At 38.6% G+C, this 22,562-nt stretch overlaps 1 protein-coding gene across 2 annotated transcripts in view; it reads right to left on the bottom strand.

The window, feature by feature from the left end:
* Positions 1-1,930: 1,930 nt before the first annotated feature.
* Positions 1,931-22,562, bottom strand: part of ZDHHC20 (zinc finger DHHC-type containing 20) — a 44,804-nt gene continuing 24,172 nt past the window's right edge. Inside the window, exons 4-13 of one of the 2 annotated variants that reach the window (XM_027884377.1) lie at positions 20,547-20,667; positions 19,074-19,143; positions 17,871-17,903; positions 16,933-17,053; positions 10,723-10,855; positions 8,984-9,110; positions 7,637-7,726; positions 6,655-6,770; positions 6,165-6,242; positions 1,931-4,017 (exon numbers count right to left, since the gene is read on the bottom strand). In XM_027884377.1, the coding sequence (XP_027740178.1) occupies positions 6,205-6,242; positions 6,655-6,770; positions 7,637-7,726; positions 8,984-9,110; positions 10,723-10,855; positions 16,933-17,053; positions 17,871-17,903; positions 19,074-19,143; positions 20,547-20,667 (849 nt within the window). In that variant the 3' untranslated portion in view covers positions 1,931-4,017; positions 6,165-6,204. The remainder of the gene's footprint in view (positions 4,018-6,164; positions 6,243-6,654; positions 6,771-7,636; positions 7,727-8,983; positions 9,111-10,722; positions 10,856-16,932; positions 17,054-17,870; positions 17,904-19,073; positions 19,144-20,546; positions 20,668-22,562) is intronic. The other variant, XM_027884385.1, reaches the window with a different exon arrangement.

Below are 22,562 nucleotides of genomic sequence, written 5' to 3'. Positions count from 1 at the left end.
TTTATTTTTAAATTTTCAATAAACCTGGTCAGTCAGTGCTCCAGATCCAGGCAGCTCTGGTCAATCCAAGTCAGACTCAACACATTTCTTGGTAAATCTGCCAGACACAAATGCTGCGTGCAAACGCTGCTGTTTCCCTCCCCTTGGGGCTCTGCTTAGCTACAACTGGACCTTACTTCAGAGAGATCGTGAAGGTCTTTGCGTGCATACCGAATGGTACTGAAATTAATCAAAACCTCCCAACCCAAAAGATGATTTATAATTAATACTGAAGAGCCACACGAAGGAAAAAACAGTACCTGAAAACGGACTGGTTTCTAAGAATAGCACACCGAAAGTAGTTTGGTACCTGCAAATTCCACACTCAAGGGGCAGCTTTAACCATCAAACACGTTACTGTAATTTCTATTCAGATCACTAAAAAGAGTAGTGCCCAAATTCCTCCTAAAATAACCATCTGAGTATTTAAAATGGAGGTTTATAATCAAAGCTTGTCACACATCCGACTTATGTCACTGCAGTCTCAGAATAACACTGAAGGAAGTCAGTTATGACACATGCCTACTCCTTTGCCTGCCCTCCTCCCATAATACGGCTTTGGTAGGTGCAGCAGTGATTTTTATGTTGTACACTCTGCAAATTAATAAAAGTAAGAAAAAACCCCAGTATTAGCTGTGCAGTTTTAAGTAATTTCCATTTATGGATTTCCCCTCATCTTCACAGGGACAGGTTTATCTTAAAACATTTCAGAATTCTGGAAGGGAAATCACACTGAAATCTTGCCCTGTGTTAGACTTTTGTCCTCACACTGAGGATTTAATGCCATTTTTTGTCTCTTTGAGTGTATGTTGACTTTTTTAAAAGAGAAAAGCATTAAGAAATACAAAAGCAGTTTCTAATTGCAGCCAATATCAACTACGCTACAGAAACTACTATATATGGCTTGCAATAGTAATTATTTTGATGGACCTAAAAGCTTAAGGGCTGCTGTTTTTAGTGACAATCTAGGTATTTTCAAGACTCCGTGATACCAGAGTAGGTTAAAGCACAAAACAGCATGTGCCACCAGAGTAGGTTAAAGCACAAAACAGCATGTGCCACATGGCCCAACACCCTGAACAATTGCTTTCTAAGGATCCATCTCCCTTCCAGTCTCCTGAACATGTAGAGTTGTCCTCACTGCATTTCACTGGAAGTTTCCAGCTCTTCAGTGCTCAGGCCAAAAGTACCTATTTGCTGTTGCTGCAGAGCCCTGGCTGCTTGCAACCCCACAGCTGAACAGCTGTCCTGCTCCCTCATTCTGCCTGTCTGACACAGCACAGGCTAGGGAGCTGTCAGGACACAAGTCTAAGACAGAAGATATCATCCTGCTGCCTCGGACAAGGTATCTCCTCCAAGGCCCAGGCCTGCCAGGAAAACCTAACCCTTCCATCCCACTCACTGGAGTGCCCTTAGAGTTCATCAATACAATTACCTTAGAGAACTTAAAACCTTTATATTAGCCTGGGGTTTCTTAGTCACCAGTTGCCCAAGGGGAAAATAAAAGGGGAGGGGGCTTGGAGTGGTGAATTTGGAAGAATCATATTTGAATAATTTTACTACATTTCATATTTGTCAAAGTGACTTTTAGTAATACCTACTTTTACATCAACAGTAACTCCAGCCTCAGCAGTATCCTAAAGCCCACTACTCTCCTCCTTTTATCACCTCAAATATGAAAAAAATCTAGGACAAAATATTCCTGACTTAAAAAAAATCAACCAAGTTATACTGATATTAGCCTACAGTATATATACATTCATATGGGGGTATATCAAGCTCTTTGGGAAGTGGGTGGGGGGGAGCAGAGACGATATTGCTGAATCAGTAATACTTATGAGACATATATTTTGATTACAGTTCTGCTAGATGATGTCTGTGCATGGATGTGTTATTTCAGCTATAATACACTGATGCAGTAAAAGCCAAATGATATCCCAGGCCCTCCATTGCAGTTCCACCAGTTTTTGGGGCTGTGAATTTTGGTATTCAGAACAAGCTATCTGAAAGTGTAGTCTTCTCTCTCTGTATCTGTCCCATGAAATTTTGCTGGTTCAGTACTGCTGAGAGCTTATATTCAGATGAGCACATCTCACTTAACATTTGAGAAGAAAAAGGTAAACCTTTCAGTTTAATGTGTAGCAAATGTTTTTGAAAGTTTTGAAATAAGCAAATGCAAAATTTCTTGTACAAATTTGAAGAAACATTATGCAACTTTTATAAAACATGCAAGTTTGGACCACTACTTCTGCCTCAAGAACATTCAACGGTGACCAAATCATGTTCATAGATTCTGAAAGAGTTCTTGTTCCAGAAGATGAATATTTAAGAAAAGTTTATTATTTTCAAAGACAAAAAAATACTTATTTTAAACCTCAGAGTATACTCGATACCTTAGTATTTCCATCATAAACATATTTAACTGACGTAGCAATCAGTCTGGGAGACAAAACGAAGAGGTTCTTTTGGACTAGATCATCAACTCGACTACTACCTGCAGTCTGTATCAAAAGGGCTCATGTATTATTTGTAATCAGCATCAGCTGAACATCAGAAAAGTTACAGACAGAAAAATAGTATTTGTCACTTTTCTAAGTGCAAAATTCCAATACCCCTCAAAGATGAGTTAGCAGTCTTCTCTATAGAGGAGTGAGGAAATAAACCCCCTCCATGTTGTTTGCTGTAGGTCTTGAGCTATGAATGGACTTGATTTCATACACAGGAAATACATTTTGCCTTTTGTGAACAGGTACATCACCGCATAAAGCACTCAGTCTTTAGCAATTCCAGCATCACTTAAACTGGACTTGAAAGTGGGAGACTACAGGATGCAATTTTTCAGTGTGCTAACACAGATGTATGATTCAAAACTGATTTTCTTGTAAGTACCTGATATTAGTTTAAATGGTACTTTAGAACCAATAAAACCTTGTGCCTTTATTAAAAAGATAAAAGTATAAAACAGTATTTATAAACCATCAAGAGACCCATGGAAAAAGCAGCACTCTTCTGGTTCCATTTTATAACATCACACAACTACAATAAGGTTTTTCTCAGGGGTACTTTACCATTTTGTTGCTGCCTCACAGGAAACACTGCAAACAGTAACAGAAAATGTAACAATTATTAATTCCTTTTTGGATCGGTGTCTCTTGGTATGCTGACAGACAGATGTTGGAAAGAAATATTCCATGTTTTTTCAACTAAAAACCAAATTTTCTTCTTTGAGCTCTGCTCTTGATATGGTTAAATAAATCAAGTTAAAATGATGGGGAGGCTCAACCCTATAGCAAAAAAGCAACACCCAAGTTAAAGGCTTTTATGCTGTTGGCATTGCCTTACTCCAAAGCACAGCTAGTAGAAGGAACCCTCATTCCTGAAAGACTTGGAGAGCTATGATCATGGTGTAGACTGGTTAACAGGAAGTGGGAAGAAGACATCATCCAGTCCCTTCCCCATCACCTGGCATCTGAACGATGCATACTCACACTTCAGACTCGCCAGCCATGCTTTATGCCGATTCTTCTTCTCTTGGTTTGTTTTTTTTTTTTTTTCCTTTCTTTTCCTCTTTTCTTTCCTTCTCTACTCTGGAGACCTGCTATGGAAGTGACTTCTGCAGTGCCTAAGGTATGAAGTTTGCCCGTGAGGAGGAAGGAGTCTCTGCAATCTACCCCCACCACTGCAGCATAACAGAAATGCATAGTTCCCACTCTGGACCTTGTGCATCCAAGCAGGGCACTTCAGGATCTGGCCCTTTGGTTGCAGTATATAATTCAGTGTTGCATAAATGCACATTTAGAATCTTAAGGCATCTGTCTTAACTTCCCTGCTCTGCAATAGTGCTTACAAGAATCCATTGTACTGTGCAGAAACTTGAATTTCTTGTCTCTTCCTAAAATGTTCATGTTCCATTTTTCCAGCTCAACTTCTTCCAAACAAAATTAAGTAATATTCAAGCTCAAAATGTGTTGCAGAAACCTAGTGAAACAAAAGAAGGTAATAAATAGAATTATTCCATTAGTTTTGAAAAAAACCAGATCGTAGTGTATTACATGAATGCAGCTGGGTAACGTGATTTACAGACTACTTCTGTTCGAGGACAGCAGTTACGGTAATTAGCGTTCTGGGAGGTGTGGGTTTGTTTTGTTTCTGTTTTAAACCTCTTATGTTTTAGAAGATTATCTGCCCTAAGAACATCAATCCATCACCACTGACCTATGGGTCAAGTCCCTTGGAACCCTGATTAACAATTTAATTTTTGAATTAAATTGATAGATAGGAGGACACAAATGGTATCTGCCTAGGCGAGACTGGGGAACTGGCCTTCTTGTGCAAATCAAGCTCTTTTCACTAGAATAGTCTGGGCATTTTACTTGTCAGCCATGACTTTGCTTCTGCTGCATGTTATAGGCCTAAAATTGAAAAATACAACTCTTAGTTTGTTACAGTGTATACAAAAGCGCGTAGAACAGTTGGATCTCACAGCTACTGCATAGTTGCCTACAACAGCAGGGACTGGAATTAACTACCTCCGCCTACAGAAACTGTGATCAAATCCAACTGAACTCTGAACGTTGTGCTACTGAGTTAGTCTGAGGTAAGACATACCCAAAATGCTCTGCATTGGGTACAGTTAGGCACTATTTATCTATGCAAATTTTAAAACTACTGCAGTTTAGGCCCGTGCGACAGTGTACAAATTCTTCCCTCTTAAATGTGGTGTGACTTGAGGAAGAGACGGAGGATAGAAAGGAAATTCATCTCAAACTATTACCAGTTAATTGTCTAGCTTAAGCCAGTCATTTATGCTCCCTCTCTAGGTCAATGGAAAGAAAGATTTAGACCTTTCTAAAATACCCTATATCAAAGGCTACTGGGATGAGCTGCTCTCAGAAGACATCCATTCCTTTCTATGAAGAACAGAAAAGCCTTAGTAACCTATTTAGATCAGATTAGGTTTTATATAGCTTCAGGCTGAAAGGAATCCCTTGCTTGGGACATTGTTTTGCAGATTTATATAGTATTAAGAAAAGGTGCAAAGGGGAAACTTACCACTGGTGAGTTCTCATGGTTGAATAGTTTTTCAGAAGTACCACTAACTAGTCTGATTTTGGTTTTGTATGAGTTTACACTGAGCAGTCTGACCAATATTGCAAATATCACACCATCACCCACAAAGACTTTCAGAGATATTTTTTTCTTTGAAAACAAACCAAACCCCTCCCAAAAATAATTCTAGGTCAGAAGGCTCATTAAAAAATAAAAAAAAAAAGAAAGGGAAAAAAATGATCCTAAAATTACTGACCTCACCAAACTTAAATGTAGCGCTTTCTTTCCAATGAAAATGGGAATTACTTGCAAGAACATCCCCCAACCCTCCCAAAAATATAACCAAAAAAAAAAAAAAAAAAGGCAGGGAGTAACGATTTCTCTTCCAGAGAGATTTCTCTTCCAGAGAGAAAAAATTAGTTGGAGCTTATAAGCTCACCACAGTGCAAAGTCAACATAAAAGAAGTCTAATTTAGTCACTGGAAATACACTAAGGGAAGTTTCCATATGCACCAGCACTTGCTGTATTTCCTAAATGCAAAGTGGGTGCAGCGCACTTTATTGTAAAAACATTACAGAAGATCACTGTCAATTCCAAACATGATGGAGCAGTCTGTAAGCAGACACCTGTATTCACTTACTTGTTCCTTCCTTGTGCACACACAGCCTCCTAAAGTATAAGAGCAGAGCATGGCCCACCAATATACGATTAAGAAAAAGACAGTTAAGGAGCTGTTCCCTAAGAACAGCTCTTCCTCAAGACAGCACTTCATCTTGAAACAGCATTAACATCAGATTCTTTTCCCTGGTCAGCTAACAAATCCAGCACTACGCAATCTAAATTAAAGGATTAGTCTGACTCATCCCAGACCTAGCCAGCCCATGTTTCCTGCACTACAGCATTACTCCCATTCTTGTCTTCTGAAGAGCCATTCTGAGTTTTATTTAGACTTTTCTATTACTCATCCAACATCAGAGGACTCCTCCACATTCCATGACTAGCTGATTTTTGACTTCGAGATGTCTATTTTTATTTATACATATACAGAAACAACAATCAATTATGTTAGTCTTACCTGTTTCTCATTGAGATGGTAGGTTAGTAATAAGCTGAGATCAGCTTTCCAATGAAACTATAATATGCTTTTTTGCACCTAGAATGTGAGAGAATCTCAATTATGTGTTTTCACACATTTGCATAACAAATAGCAAAGATTTCAAACCAGAAAGCACATCTACTATATCGTGCCTATTTTACGAAAAAATTATCCTCCCCCTAATCAAACGTAAAAGATCCCAAATCTCAGAACTGAAGTGCAAAGGTGAGAATTATCTATCCATCTATCTATCTACTTAATGTAATAACTAAGTTTAGAGCAGAGTATGGGATGCAAGTTAGTAATAACTTCTAAACATGCTGACTTTATTCTATGAAACAACTTTTCTTCTAAATACTCCAGCCAATTCCTAGGGACTACCTAGGCCTAAAAAATAAAAAAGAAAAAAGGAAAACTCCACCACAAACAAAACCACAGAATCATCCTGAGTGTTTACAGTTCAGGCTACCTGATTTCACATTCTCCTCTTCAGGACCACTTTCCACCCACTGACAATCACCAGCTAGCAATCGGTTTTGTGATTCACTGAGTGGTCGAGTAGGAAAGGACTGACTGGCTCCAGAGCTGAAAAGTAAGCAAAATCAACAGGAATTCTGTAATACCAGTAGTTGCTTATTTCAGACACTTCTAGAGTACTGAAGTTACTTAACAGCAAAGCCAACAAACAAAGAAAACCCCTACAGTGCCAACTGAAAACAGCCCCCTTTCCCCAACCCTAATTCCCCTCTAGCCTTGCTCCAGTCATCAGTTGAAACCCTTACCTCACATAAGCCACTCAAAATTCTAATGGAAAAAAAGCACAGTTTGATACACAAGAAATGGCACACTGACAACAGTGCTGCTGCCACACAGTTAAAAAGAAAACCTAACCAGTATCATTTGGGAGAACAGCCAAATGCCACCTTATCCCAAATAAATGGCCAGGCCTTCTTCTGAACAATCTTATGAGTGCAAAAGGATAATGTGCTGTTTGCACAAGGGTCGTTTCCTTGTGTAAATTCCACAGGTTAGGTTGCACTGGAAGCAACTTCTTCTCAGCATTGCATTTGAACCCTCTAATGTCTGGTAAGTCAGGTGATTGCTGTTGACAACAATCTTCAGCTACAAATTCACCAAACTATACAGAAGACTTCTAAAATGGCAAATGTAAACACCCCCACAAGTTGCACGTACTCCTGTCTCTCTGAATCTAAAGTGGGCTTCCTGAAAATACACTGAAGATACTATTACTGTTTCCTTAGAGCCATATCCTCTATTACAGCAAAGCCAAGAAACTGTCAATTTCTTAGTATTAGTCCATTCTGTCCTTCTGTGAAGTACCTTACTCTGAAGATGACAATAAGTGTAAAGAATTAAAAAACTTGGAAACCATTTTTTTCTCCAGGTGAAGTACAAAACTACAAAATCAGCACCTTAAATGCTATAGTTACCTTTTGGCAGGTTCATTTTGGCTTGAGACAGTAAGTTGCTCTGGATCCATAATCACCAAACGAGTTGGAAAATTGCACCCATCACCCAAACTAAATGAGAAAAAAAAGGCTCAAATCACTGTTTGTAGTTGACTTCAATGAACTGAACAAAGACCCAGGCAAAAGGCAAACACTACAGACTTGAATCGATTACCTGAGTGCAGTGCCGAACGTCAGACTTGAAGCAACGCAGTTCTACCACTAAACCAGATGATCAGTTAATTGAATCTTGGAGCTCAATCGATTCCCACCCTATTATACAGTATGGATTGCTGAGCACAGGACTAGTCTATGTATTTCAGAACCCTGAATGTATTCCTGTAGACTGTAGCCCCAGTCTTCCCCCAAACCAGCGTGCACACACGGTGAGACTCTCTTGTATTTACAACCCCTGAAACTGTATCATAAATAACATTTTGGTGGCCATACTTTCCCTTCCAACCGTAATTCTGAAGTTAGCTAAGCCTTCTTTGAAAGCAAGTTTATCAGGATAAAATGTGGTAGCAAAGCAGACTGACCCATCTGCAGCATTGCTTCTGCCTTTAATCACATGGCAGCTGAGCAAACAGCTGCGGCAACTTTTACCTCTGCTGTTTGCTACCAGACCTCAGCTTCACAAATAGGTTCACCAACACTTTACACTGATACACAGCCCCACAAAAGTAGTGTTGGAACACACCTCCTACTTTGTTCTGCTGAATTCCGGTGGTGGTGGGAGTGCTGAGCAGGTCAGTCGTGCTTTATCAAGACTGTCTGCAACTCCCCAGCACTGGCTCAGCTGTGTTTTAGAACCAGCATTTTTCATCATATCAGATTTTTTTTTTTGCTCTGAACTTTTTTAGATGGCTTTTGATACTGAAAGTGTCGAAAGGAAAAGGAAAGATGGCAGCAAGAGGAAAGCTGCCAAGTGTTTTCAGAGGCAAGAGGGGGTGTTTTTAAATTGATGTTGTTTTGATGCAGCTGAAGTTCAAGCATTTCTATCTCCTCCAAATTGCGGATTTATGCTCTGTAATTAGACACAAATACTAGCACTGAAAGGTGTACAATTTTTGCAATACAATTCTCAAAGCTTTCCTAACTTCTGTATTTAAAAGGTCCTTGTCAACAAGAAGCTCCTTGTCTTGGACTGAAAACCCTGTGCAGAGTTTGACAGTTTTCTCCTGCACATTTTCCCTACGCTAGTATTCATTTGTACAGGACTTACAAGTTAGTTTTTCAGTTGTACTTTATTTTTCAGGAGAAGAGGAAGTAAGGTGAAAGTTGTGGAATCAATTTATTCCCCTAGTCATTCCTATTCAGACTGAATACCTGGTAAAGATAGGGAGTAGCCAATACTTCTTTTCGTCTCCAAAAACTTCCTTCAGATTTTTGCTGCATCCAAGAGAAAACCCATTTTTATCAGGGCCATTTCGAAATGTGGGTGCACGGAATGTTTCTGTAAAAGAAAAACATGGAATCTCTCTAAACTGGTAAGGAGTAAGAGAACATGAATACACAAACTTCTCTACTGTGAAAACATTGTTGGACAACCTGAGACAATCTTGATGTGTTTTATGGAGGGAGGGGAAAGAGAAAAGTAATCTCAAGTAATGAGAGAGAAAAAAAAAATCACAGGTTAGTGTCAAAAATAGAAATGAAAAGTAAGAAAATCAAGTAAGCAGAACAGACACCTTGTCAATTTTCTCTCTTTACATTTAACATAAGGTCTGAACAAAGCTAAGTCCCATCAGCATGCAAAAGACAGCATATCCCTCGTTCCTCGGTGACTAGCTCTCTCTTCAGCCTGCGAAGCCTTCTTTGAGCAGAAGACTTTCCCTTTTAGAATTTACCATAAGCACTGCTGGACCTAAGCCGATGCAGAAGAGATTTTTCCACTTCTGCCATGGTGTGAAGTTGAATTAAGAGCATCCTGTGCTAAGAGAGAAAGATGAAATCTACTTCATTAGAAACAGACACATCACAAACCACACCAAACCACCACTACTTTTCTACCCAGTCCTTGGCCAAGAACTGAGAGCGCTCACTGCTCTCCCCATACCAGTAGCCTGCCTTTTTACAATCACAATCCAAAAAGTGAAGTACTGTGTTGCCAATTATGACCACTGACTTTGGGAAAGGAATATGCTGAAGTTTTCTTCATAGCTAAAAAAGAAACTGTGAATATTCCTTACCTGTAGATATATAAAAAGAAAACAAACTCAAGTCTCCTGTCATGAAATTCCTTTTTTCTCCAATTTTTTCCAAATTCCTTTTTTCTCCACCAAAAAATTCTAGCAAGCTGAAAATTATTTCACTTTTAATCAACCCAGTTATTTTTGAAGTTAGAAATTTAAACTCCACTGAAAGATATAAGACTTTGACCTATTCAGTTGTGGAAATACCCATCAGTCCCTGTCCCACCACACCCTGCAAAAAGCCCTTCCAAGTTTTTCCTAGCAAGAACTTCAGATATTTTAACTAATGCACATAACTTGGTTACAATGACCAATGCCATTCAAAACATTTAGGCATAGAAATTATGGGAATCTCTTCTGTTATTTAGGAGATGTGCATCGGTGCACATCAATGCACATTTTTATCACTGCTTTTAGAAGCCGCTTCCTAATAATGAGGTTCATATTCTTTCACAGGATTTAAGAATACTCTTTTGGATCTAAGTTCAAAATGTTGTACATATTCATATTAGAGCCTTTGACTTGGCCGGAGCCATCCAGTTACTTAAAGAGAGTGGCAAATAGCAACTGGGTTACATACTTCACACGATATAAAAACCCAATAAAAATGCACAGTGCCTCAGAGGTCTCAAAAATATAAACACAGAAAATGAACAGTCATGAATCCAAATGCTTCACTCCAGCAGAGGACCCCTTCACAGGCTTCATTTCCCTGTATGTTTCACCTTTAATTACTTCCACCAAATATGCTTCTTATTGCCCAGTATTTAAATTTTTGGTTTATATTTGATGGCATATCACGTAGGCATCAATATTCTCATCGAACTGTCAGTTTTCTGGAGAAAGAAAATTTGCATATTCCATTTAACTGACCTATGGTTGATCTGTTTTTGCCAACTAGCCAGCAGTGGTAGCTGAAGAGAGACAGTATGCTGATGAAGAACATGGCTGCCACAAAGAAAAGGAATAGTACGTGGAACTTTGCATGGGTATCTGGCAATTCATTCTGGGAAGAAAGAGAGAAAGAGATTAATATGTTAACACTTCCAAGCAAGTAACGCAGTATTGTCGCTGAACACTCTCTGCCACACCCACTTTCCTATAGGTCTTTCACCTCACTTTTCAAATAGAAAAAAAAAAAAACCAAAACAAGCCCAGCTTTCCTTTCATGTCATGTTAAACTGGTGTACAAGAGCATTTCAATCTCATGGGTACTCCTTCCCCTTGAGTTCAGTAGCACAAGTGTATATGTTCATCTGTGCTTTTTAAATGCGCAGTAAGGGGCAAGGCAAAACATTTCCTATACTAAACAATGTTAACTGTGCAGCCACAGAGACATGGGAAAAATATTTCCAATATCACTTTCTTTGAAGGAAAAAAAAAAGGCAAAAATCCCATCCAAACCTTTTACTGGCAAGGTAATAATACTGGACCTAATTCTGAACTGGTGTAATGAATGTAAAAAGGAAATGGTTGTCATACTATGTTTCTAAGACTGAACTAGTCCTAGACAAGACATGGAATAGATCTTCAATTTTTTATGATCTCTACAGTTTAAGCAACAACCAGCATGCACGTAGTGAAACAAATTTGCCATGTCTGCCCAGGCACAAGTGATTCACCAGAAATCTATATAAAACCCAAGAATTTCAGTACAATCACTACAGAAAAAAACTCGCACCCATATCAGATAGTCGATTCCACCCCCACCTGTTTTTAGGCTTCCACTTTCAAAAGGCCATTGGGATTTGCAACAATACTATTCCAGTTCTACAGCCTCAAAATCACAATACTTTTAAGCAGTTAACCTTTAACAGCACTATGAAAGCAGAGAGGCTATTTTTATTCAGTTGTTTAGTTAGCATTACGGCCATTACTTTTTCCATTATTGCATTCACTACACCCATTTATCTAAGGCTGGCTTTCCTTTTAGACTAAAATACATTTCAATTAAGATCAAGTGCACATAGGTATATCCATATCCCTGTACACTGCCTGCAATCACAGGCAACAGATTACAAGTCTCCTTCCTTCTGTGATGGTGTAAATAGCTACCATTAATGACTGGACTACAAAAATTATAGTAGGAACAGCATTTAAATAATTACAGCAATATTGGATTTTACCTTTGGACAATTCTCTGCAGCTTTCCTGCGGCAAAGCTTTGCGCAAACAAAGACAATTTATTAAACACTAGTATTATATTAAGATGAAGCGTTTGAAAACAGCACAGGCTTTGGTAAGAACAAAATGGTTGGTGTGCAAATGTGCTCTTGGACGTGCCGAGTTCCAACGTCCATCAGCAGTTTTAGCCCCTGTTCTCCAAGAGAATGGAGGAGAGGGCACGTAAGAGCACACTACTAACTTCAAAGGCATGACATTTTCTACTGAAGCCCAGAAGTACTGCTATTCAGATTGTATAACTGGTTCCTCAGCTTGAACAGCATGACTACACCAAGTGCCTTCTTTGCTAGTTGTTTCCATCACCAATAAGATTTATGTGAATATTTTGTAGGATGAAACCATTTGTAAAAGTCTGAAAAGCTCAGAATAATCCTGAGGTATAAAGTAATTGTTTATTAACTACAAAGTTTTTCTGACTTCAGAACATATCTATTAATACCATTAGATGTAACTTCTGCCAAAACCATAAAAAAAACCCTGCCATTCTTTGCACATATTTGCTTGAAAAAGAACCCGTAACACAGTACAGTTTTAATTCTTCCCAATTTCCTTCAATATAGAGATGTTTTTAGGATGTATCTTTAGTGTAACATCTGAAATTGAACCAATACTTAAGAAAATAAAGGAAGAAACAGGAAAAGTTAGTTTAAAGTAGTTTTTAAATTCCAAACTTTACACCTAAAGAGCAGTAGCCACCTTAGCTAAGATGCTAGCACTTAGTGAATCTGTTGTAGGCAAGATTTATGGCTTTTAAGCTACATTAATGTGTGTAGAAGGCCTAGGAAGAACACAGGGATCTACCTCTGAGTCTGGCAGATATACAGTGTTTTCAAAAATGCTGGCTGCAGTCAGATCATGCTACATAAGCAAATGATAAGCAGAGTCCAGCTCTCCAAACTGCCATCTAAATTCAGTTTCCTTATTTACTGCCTGTTGTATTGCTTATTTACTGACAATTTGTCTTCCCCCTTCATTAGGGATATGTTGCATTATGTGATCCCCTGAAATCAAGGCTAGCAAAATGCTCCAATTACTGCTTATTCCTACATGTTGAAGCAATAATGATTTTTTCCAACGCAGAGCACACTGCGGGTTTCCTCAATTTCCTAATTGATTTTTGTAACTTGTATTTCTATGACTCTTTTGGAATTGCATATTTAACCAAAGTAGTTCTCTACAAAGAATTCTCAGGCCAGTTGATTTTGAAGCTCGAAGAGCGGCAGCAGCAGCTCAGTCTTTGTGTTTTCTGTGGGCCAGAAAACCTAAGTTTATTTTAGTTGCATCTTCCTAATTCAGTAGCTCTATAAACCTGGAGAAGGGTTTTTTGCATCATGTGTGATTGATCTGCATGATCCCCAGGGAGCATCTACCTCTTCTGACTACCCAGTTTCAGCCACTGGTTGTAAGGTCTTGAATGACAGTTGCAGAACTGAAGCATCTTTGAAAAAAGGCCAGTTTTTTTTTCCTGGAGAGAAGCCTGCAGTCTTTGAGTATGTATAACAGGCTTATTCACAGTGGTGTTCTAGTAGCGGTCCACATGTCCCAGCATGTGAAAAGAGAGTGAAACTTCACACATTGGTTATTTAAAGTCATTATGCTCAGAAGCAGCACAGAAGCACAGACTTACAGGTGAGAGAGCTGTAGAACTTACAAAAGGAAGCAATTTTCACAATAAATTTGAACTACTTAGCACATATAATAGACTGAAGCCAGTCCCTGTTGTAAAGAGTTCCCTACAAACCCCTTCACAAGACCAGAGTCATTTGAGCATGTGTCAGGTCGCAAAACCCCCCAAACAAGAAAGTGCTGTCTGAGCTTGATTAAACCCTTAGATGTGGTCTATGTCCTTAGCATATGTGCAAGAGGAATGAGGTTTTTTTTCGTGCTGCTCCTAATACAATCAAAGTTTTGCAAAGCATGTGCCATCCACTCGGAACACATATCACATCCTTGAAATAGCTTTACTCAGGATTGCAAATTAATTTGGAGGACAATGAAAAACACTGAAAACAACTGGAAAATGTAACAGTTTTAAGGAGGAGGGAGTGCAGAAAGAATATGAGTAGATACAGATATAAGCTGGGAAGCACCACCATGCACTATGTAAACAAGGCATCAAGGACTGGGCGTTCAGCCAGTGCTGGTGTTTGTGTCAAATACATTTGGCTAAACTGACATGTTATCTGCTCATCTTTAACAATTTCCTAGATAGAAATAAAAATTACATGAGTATAGAAAAAGCAGTTATGAGTATAAATAAAGAAATCAGTCACGTTTCCTTGATCTACAAAACAGATTTTAACAGCAGCATCAGGGTGCAAACTGTGGTGAACATTTCCAGTCAGTGTAGTTGCTGCACCACTGTATGAACAGCATCAAGACCTTTCTTCAGCACTTCTGCATAGAACATGAAAGGTGCTTTGTAAAAAGCAAGTTGGGAAACACACAGACTTTCTTCAATAGAAGAGTTCAGTAGGTGTGCACGTCTCACAATATTTCCAAGTATCTGCGAATGCACGTCATGTCTCCATGCAAATATTATCAACAGTGTGAAACAACGGATTGCTAAATTTTTGTACTTAGCACGTACACCTCCACAACCTCATTACAAGTTCTGAAGTGACCAAGACTACACTCCCCAAGAAGCAGTCCATATGCCTTCCCAACAATAAATATATCCAGCAGTTTGTTGCACCGTCTCCGTAAAGCATCTGTGAGGAAGCAAAAAATAAGCACTACCTTCTGAAGTTATACTGTTTCTGATACTCAAGTTCTGTGGGGAAAAAACAACATCCAGAGAGCCTCAACAGCAAAAGTCCAAATAGCAATCTGTCTGATGCTGCAGCAGACAAAGCTGAGCACTAGCAATATATTGAAGCAGTCTACAGACAGTATATATCCGCAGCATTCTGCTTTGGTTTGGATACAGACTTAAGAGAGAAGCTTCCAGAACTCTATTCTACAGTCAACAGCAGTTGCCTAAAAGCTTACATACAAGACATATACAACATTTTGCAAATCTACATTATTATGGTGCTGCCATCTCTTTCTGGAAATATAGTTTTATCAGGCAGTTATAGGATCAGAGGAATATTTGCTTTGTAGACTGAATGACTTAACACGAGTAACGTGAGTCAGAGATCTACTCTAATGGTAAGATCAGGGCATCACCAGATTCTGTATTGCAAATATCCGGAACTGAAAGCAAGAAGTGCAAGCATACAACTACATTGTCTATTGTTACATTTCAGAAGTAGCCCGTTCTTGCAGGAAGCGTTTCTAACAGCTAAATCAATAATAAAAAAAATAATCCCTCTTGAGTTTACTTCCTCTGCTCAAGAGTCCACTTCAATGTTGTGTCCGATGGGCTTTGGAAGAGTCTTGCTGCAAATGCTGGTATTAAATGTTCTTTGTAGTCAGTTGTCCTGTGGACTTTAGTTGCACTAACACTTACAAAGTAAGATGAGAAAGCACTGACTGGTAAATATGTAAGAGCACATCTATAGTTTCACTAAAAATCGCATACAAAGCACTGGAAAGCAGCCAGGCAGATGTTTGGGAATAGCATATTCACAAATTAAAAATTTAACTAGTTATAGTCAAGCAAGACTGAACAGCAGAACCTGTCAAGCCACAGTGTAGACTGACAAATACATTTATGGCTTTCATCTCACAGTACTGACAGCTCAGTGCCCACATAATTCCTTGCTCTCCAGTGACAGGTCTCTGTAAAGAACTGACAGACTAATAAAAACACAGTAGTTCGGCAGATCAGACCCACAGGCTTAGATGAACACAAAACCCCATGCTTTTTTGCACCATTTATCTTACCTAATGCCAACTGTCTCAAAGTACAGCTACCCTGAATATGATCAAGCTTCTCTTAACCTGACACAACAGCAGCATTTTGCTCCAATAAAGATTGCTCCTACTGCTGCAGATAATGACTGCTTTTCCCAGTTACTCTGACAGCAACTAGCATCTAAGAAATACGTGCTGTTATTTATTGAGAAAGATGTGACGGAGACCCTTCCACTAAGAGTAATTTTTAATGTGCTAGTTAATGGAAACAGATTAAGGGAATTCCAACACTAATACTTCAGCCTAGAGGTAGGAAGTCAGAGTACAAGTTTTCGTAGATGAAAAGGAACAAGTACAGAAGACTGTTCAGCCAGCGATGTGACTGGAACAAAACTGATAGGAGGAAAATAAGACTGACATACAAGTTGTCCTTGACATAAATGTTATTAAATCTATTAAGATGCATGTATGTGTATCAATCATTTGACAACTGATAATAGCTGCAAGGAAGATGTACAGCATTCACACTGTATATATCTTAGCATTCTACCCATATCAGATCAATAAAAGCTACTAAAATGAAGTTCAGACATGCCTACGTAGGGACTCCAAAACAGAGCTCAGTCAATTTCCAAGAAATTAGTCTGCCTTATCTGGCAGCAGATTGTCCATAGACAAGTCTAGGAAGATACAAAATTGTTACTTATATTTCACATTTGTCAGTATTTTTATATATAGATGTATATATACACACACATATGTTATTGTTTGATATGGCCAGTTCTTTATCTACATATCTATATTCCATAGTCTCAAAAAAACCCAAGCTGTGCCACTCAATTTTGACAGAGCAGAGAAATTACACAGTGTCCTCATCCAAACTTCCTCCCACAGTTAACTTATCCTGGGCAGTGTAATACACTTAATTCATTAATATTCAGAAGGCTCTTCTGCTTCAGTCACTTTGATTGATGCTGTTAATGATAATGAACCATAGAACAGAGTAAATGGTGAGTGACAACATGCTGATACAGCCTCCAATAACACATGCAGGATTAAACAAATGAACAACAAACAAAAAAAAGCCTTAGAACTTACTGTCCAAAACTTTATGAAGTACTGCAAGACTGTAGCAGCAACAAACAGACAGTACAGTAAGGAATACATTAAAAACAGGAGGAAGAATTTGTAGTTAGAAAATCCCACACAATTATTCACCCTAGAAGGAGGGGAAAAAGAAAGAGGTTACTAAGATATATAAAAAATAAAACAAACAAAAACCCCACAATACATTCAGCTTTTGCAGAGCATAATGTGTATGATGTCAAGTGGTATGTCCGAAACATTCTGGCACTAGTGTTTCAGAAGGATTTTAAGCCACTATTTTGAAGGAAATCTCTTTCCTCCAGCAAAATGATCTGGGCCCCTCACACAGATTTTGCCCCCATGATTCTACAGGACAGGACATGAGCTGGCAAAGCGTTATGATACATACAGTCTGCATAGGAAGCATCTCACACTATGAACTAACTGCAGTCATCATGGAAGGCAAAATAAACCTCTCCATCACTTTCAGCAGATGTTACTTTGGCTTCAAACCCACCTTTAAGTCAACTACTGATAGCAGCATTTTTCATAGCGATAGTAGACAATATTTTTAGTGTCAACCAGTGAATACAAACTGCAGAAGGGTAACTGGCAGAGTGGGTCATATGTATCATCTACGATCGAGAACTGATTTTCACATTGTAGAGGGTATCGCCTCTCCTGGTAAAAATACCAGAGCAAACAAAAGAAATAAATGTCTTTTCCCACAGGGCTTGTAAAGCCAAGTTTTCTCTTACATAAGAGGAAACGACATGATTTGGACTAGTGGGCTTACAACTCTACACTGCAACACACATTAGGAACAAGACTTATTTTCACATATTAAAGAAGTTCTGTGAAAATCAAGTTTTACTTCAGAGTTGCATTTTTGAAGCAGTGTCTAATTCATTATTATTATACTGAGTTTTTAGTTTTAAAAATAAACTTACCATGGACAGTGGTGGTCCATTTTTAGTACACATCTGAAAGAGATAATTTCCAGCAAGTTAAAGCAAAAACTACATTTTGTTTCTAAGACACATAATTTTAGCTACTACAGGTTTGAGGGTTGTTTTTTTTTAAAGTATTTTGCCCCACTATATATTTTTCAAGTCCTTCTCAATCATGCCAATTCTCTATATTAGAGCAGCCATTCTTTCACCCAAAAAGACCAACTGAGATTCAGAAGAGTTACGTAGAGAGTTTCTTAAATTAGCAGGGGAGCATTACTGAGCAACACCACGTACTGGTTCATTAAGCCACACTAATTTTATGAGCACACTGAGAGGAAACAAATCCAAAGGACCTTTCAGTGCTGTGTGGATAAGTATGTTATGCCTGGCATTCACTTCAACTAAGTCTACCTCAGGGCTATATTTACTACCTTTTTTGTTTGTTTGTTTGTTTGCTGCTTGCTAGGTTTTTTTTTTAAAGCTAATTGAGGAAAAGAGCGGAGCAGTGGATAATTTGAATAGTCCACATGCCATTTTAATCCAGTTATAGTGTAAGGACAGATACGAGACATTTCAGACACATATTTGCTAATAAACTTGATTTTAGCCAAAAAATGTGCGTTAAGTTCCTCAGTTAACTAGATTTCCTCAAGTTCAGCCTACTGAATTCTCATGTAGAGCCTCAGTTTTCAGTGCTTGTACAGATTTCTCTGATGATTCAGAATGAAAATAGGGAATAGCAGTGATGTCTTTGGAATGGTTAAGGCATGTGATTCCACTGTCAGTCTTTGAGATGAAGATTTTTAGTGTTATTAGAAGCACATATCTGTTTCAAGATTTCAGAAGCAAGATAAAATAAAAGAGTTGGATAACAAGCATTTGCTGGGGCTGGTATCTCAAAACTACCTTTCTTTAGTTTCAGTCTACGCTTTCTTGAGTTTCTTTTTTATTTTAATATAAGTTCTGTATTACAAAACTTCAAGCAGCTTTCTCAAAAAGTTCTGCCGTTGTAGGCGATGCTGCACTGTAATACTGCACCAACAGAAGGAACTTTGCTCTTTCATGAAATCCAACTATTGAGGGTTTGAGGGAGAAGAAATAGTAACTGTTATGCCAGGGCTGACACACTGAAGACACGAACACACTGAAGTGATGACTGCAGGAGAGGGAAAGTCCATAATTTCAGGTTCAGTAACTTACACGTCACATGCAGAACAGTGGTGGCAGCGGTCAGGCTTGATTAGCTGGCATCGATCGCAGTATCTGATTGCTGCATTCAAGTGCAAGGGGTGAGTCATTAGAACTGATTCAAGTTAATGAAAGTTTTTCCCCTTAACATGAATTGAATCTTAAAGAGCTTCCAGGCCCTCCCCTGCCACACCTGCTTTCAAAGACTGTCAATTGCCTACTCTCATATGTAGTTTTGATTTTTTTTAAAAGAAATATAAGATATAAAAGTATTTAAAACAAACTATGACTACTCAGTACGGAGCCCATTTTCATTTACTCTTTAGTTCCCAAGTATTCCCATCCTTCATCCTCTGGCACTGATCCCCTTTCACTTCTGCACAAGGTACCCAGGCATCCCATTGTGAAACAACATTCATTCAGCAAGACAACTTTCCGAATGGCTTTCTCTATCCTCTTTACCAAACTGCAATCTAGCAGACTGTTCAGTAAATCAGTTCTTCTTCATCTTTACTGGATATTTTTAAACAAGCCTTCAGGCTTTTCTCAATGGAAATAAGGCACCAGCACAGGCAGTTTGAAAGGAGGAGGAAAGCCAACACCTACAGCTGAACAGTATTGATAAGAGCTGGCAACAGCTCCCCAGACCACTCCAGGAACTTAAGACTGGGATTCCCTTAAAGGGAGGCTTGTACTGAAAAGAGCCAGGTGTCCTTAGGCTTTGTTTGGAAAAGTCACAGTAAATTTCGGTAACAGTTATTCCGAGTAGTTTGTGCTTTTGGAAATTCAACAGGGTTGCTAGTTTCAGGAAAGAGAAAAAGATAGATATAGATATATATATACATATATGTGTGTGTGTGTGTATAAAAAAGCTACAGATTTTCAAAGAATATACATATGCATAAGACAGCACTTTTCACAGATATTCATATGTAAGTTGGAATAAAAATGCCTATATGTATTAAAGGCAAATACAAAAGTAGCCCATCACAAACTTTGTACTGAATTACAGATGGAATTGCAACAACATTTATCCATTTGTAAATTGTAAAAGTACTTCAAGATCTTCAGTACATTTCTCCTCCTGCTGAACCAGAACAACTCAGAAAGAGAAGTTTAAAGTGGGGACAAAAGCGATTATAAAATTGAGCAATAAGTTTAATTTTCCCTATTGCTAGCTGTGTTAGCTATATTTCTTCGCTGCACTTATTTTTAATAGCCACAACTAGAGATAAATGTCCTCATGGGCTTGCTAGATGGTGATTTTTTTTTTTAAAATTCCAAATAGTGGCTTTATGCTGAGATCCCCAGAAAAAGGACTGCAGCTTCTCTTAGGGGGAATTAAACACCGGCCCCAACAAATAACAAAACAAGGTCATGGTATTTGCAACGTGCTTAATAGACTGTTCATTCAGTGACATCAAATGAATTTCACTGAATTAAAACTAGCAACTTCAGGAGCATAGAATGATCTTTAAATCTCACCTCTCGATGCTGTTGTCGTATAGATAGGCAAGTCTTTAGCAGCTCTCCTCAGTATCTCCTGCTGGGATTCTGGCCTCTCTTCTCTTTCATATTGCTCTTTGTCAGCTTTTGACAAGCAGAACTAGAAGGGATGGAGAAAATGGAACGGAGGGAAGAGATTAATTATTACCTTGTGTTCCAAGGAGAAGACCTTTCAGATGCCCTCTCCCACTAATCAAAAAGTGCCACATAAAGAAAAAAAGACTGCTGCAAAAATTACAGGAGATCCTTAAAGACTGCTGCAAGAATTACAGGAGATCCTTAAAACTCCATGAATGATGTTCCCAGATGTATTTTAAAGAAAATAATCTTTATCTCTCTTCCATTATCTATAGCATTTTCTCTGCAACACAAGGGAATCCAAAGACTCAGAGTGAGTTTTAAGGTGCAAACTTTCCTTTAGTTCCTGATAAGCATGAATTAAGTGATCTGTGAACACGAGGAAGGCTCAACAGTCCCTTGCTGCTACAAAGCATTAAAGTTCTCTTATCCCACTTCTTCTCTAATGTTGAGAGGGGTACAAACCAGATGGGCATAAAAAAGGCAGGTAGAGGGGTTGTGGTGAGCTTCACTGCTTCAGCATAGAAGATGAAAGAGTTTAACTGAAACTTTTATCTAAGAGTAGTCAAGACTAGTCTCAAAATTCATGAGTTGCATTGAAAGCAACTTCAGCAAAGCCTGTAGAGTTCGAGTGAGTTACAATTCTGAGTAAAGCCTGACAAGCATTCTTGCTGAGACCTCACTAAAACGTAAGCCTTTACCAAAAGAACCTGGAGACTTTTTTACTCATTTGTGAAACACTTAGTTTGGTATCTGCTGAAATAATATTTACCAATAAGCCCCACAAAACCCAGTGTGCTGACAAGACCCTTTGTGGTGGGCGCTGAACTCATTATTTCCTTTGGTATTTTTCTGTTTCAAAGAACTTCTAAAGTCTGAGCTTCCTGCATGGACTATGAGAGCCCTTTTTATGAGCACACACAGACAAAGTATTCATGGTAATGAGTGGAAAATGCTGTGTGTACAGCTGGAACAAAAACTGGCTCAGTGTGATTTAATATGACTGTATTGTCCTACCAAAAACATGTGCATGATTAGTTCACATGGATTCTCCTCGCATCCTGTACTTTTTCCTCTTTTGGATTACAGTCAGTTGGCGAGCAATAATGAAGACTCCACTTACAGAAAGGAGGAAGCAGTAAGACATTGCTGCAATTTCTCCGTGCTATTTCCCAACCCATAACGCAAACAAGCTGCCTCATAGCTCACAGAATCTAGTCAAGCCTCCTGTCACATATAGCATCACCCCAGTTATTGAACCTACCCACCCTTCAAGGGTGAAGCATGAAACATGTTTAAATAATGCCCTTTTAAATAACTGGACACTAGAATTAATCTATGCAAAGGGTGAAATTAAAGTTTAACATTTCAGTCACCACCAAGAGCTTGACCTCATTATTCAGTCTTAATCACTCAGATAGATGTTTATTCAAGTATGAAAACTGGAGATGGTCACATCAAAAGTTTAAGACAGATGTAAAAAGCATCATTCCAGCAAACAGCGGTGTGATATGCCTTCATCCCCGCTACCCATGTGAGTCTGACAGCAGACCCAACGCCTGTCTCTCTGACCTGCAATCAAGCAGAGGTGGCAAGAAACAAGTACTACTCCTAGACGACATTTCCATGGCAAATCGTTAATGCACAGAAAAGGAATCAAATCACAAGATTTAAAAATTTTTAAAATTTGTTCAAGTAGCATTGTAATATTACTCTGAGAATCCTGGACAGGATTTTAGTTTTCCAAAAAGCTACATTTCTGTTTTAATTTCAGAAATTAATAGGGCCATGAGACCACGGTCTCTTTGGACAATGGCAGGATACGTTCAAAGACATCAAAAGTTGTCTGTTACCACATAGCAAACAGAATTTCCAATGAGGTTCCAGCAGTTCTTATTAAAAACAGAAAGAATCCCT

Source organism: Empidonax traillii, unplaced genomic scaffold, assembly GCF_003031625.1.
Source record: "Empidonax traillii isolate 1590-97213 ecotype Southwest subspecies unplaced genomic scaffold, ASM303162v1 scaffold9:size3134949, whole genome shotgun sequence".
Taxonomy (NCBI): domain Eukaryota; kingdom Metazoa; phylum Chordata; class Aves; order Passeriformes; family Tyrannidae; genus Empidonax; species Empidonax traillii.
This window is presented reverse-complemented; position numbering and strand designations above follow the sequence as displayed.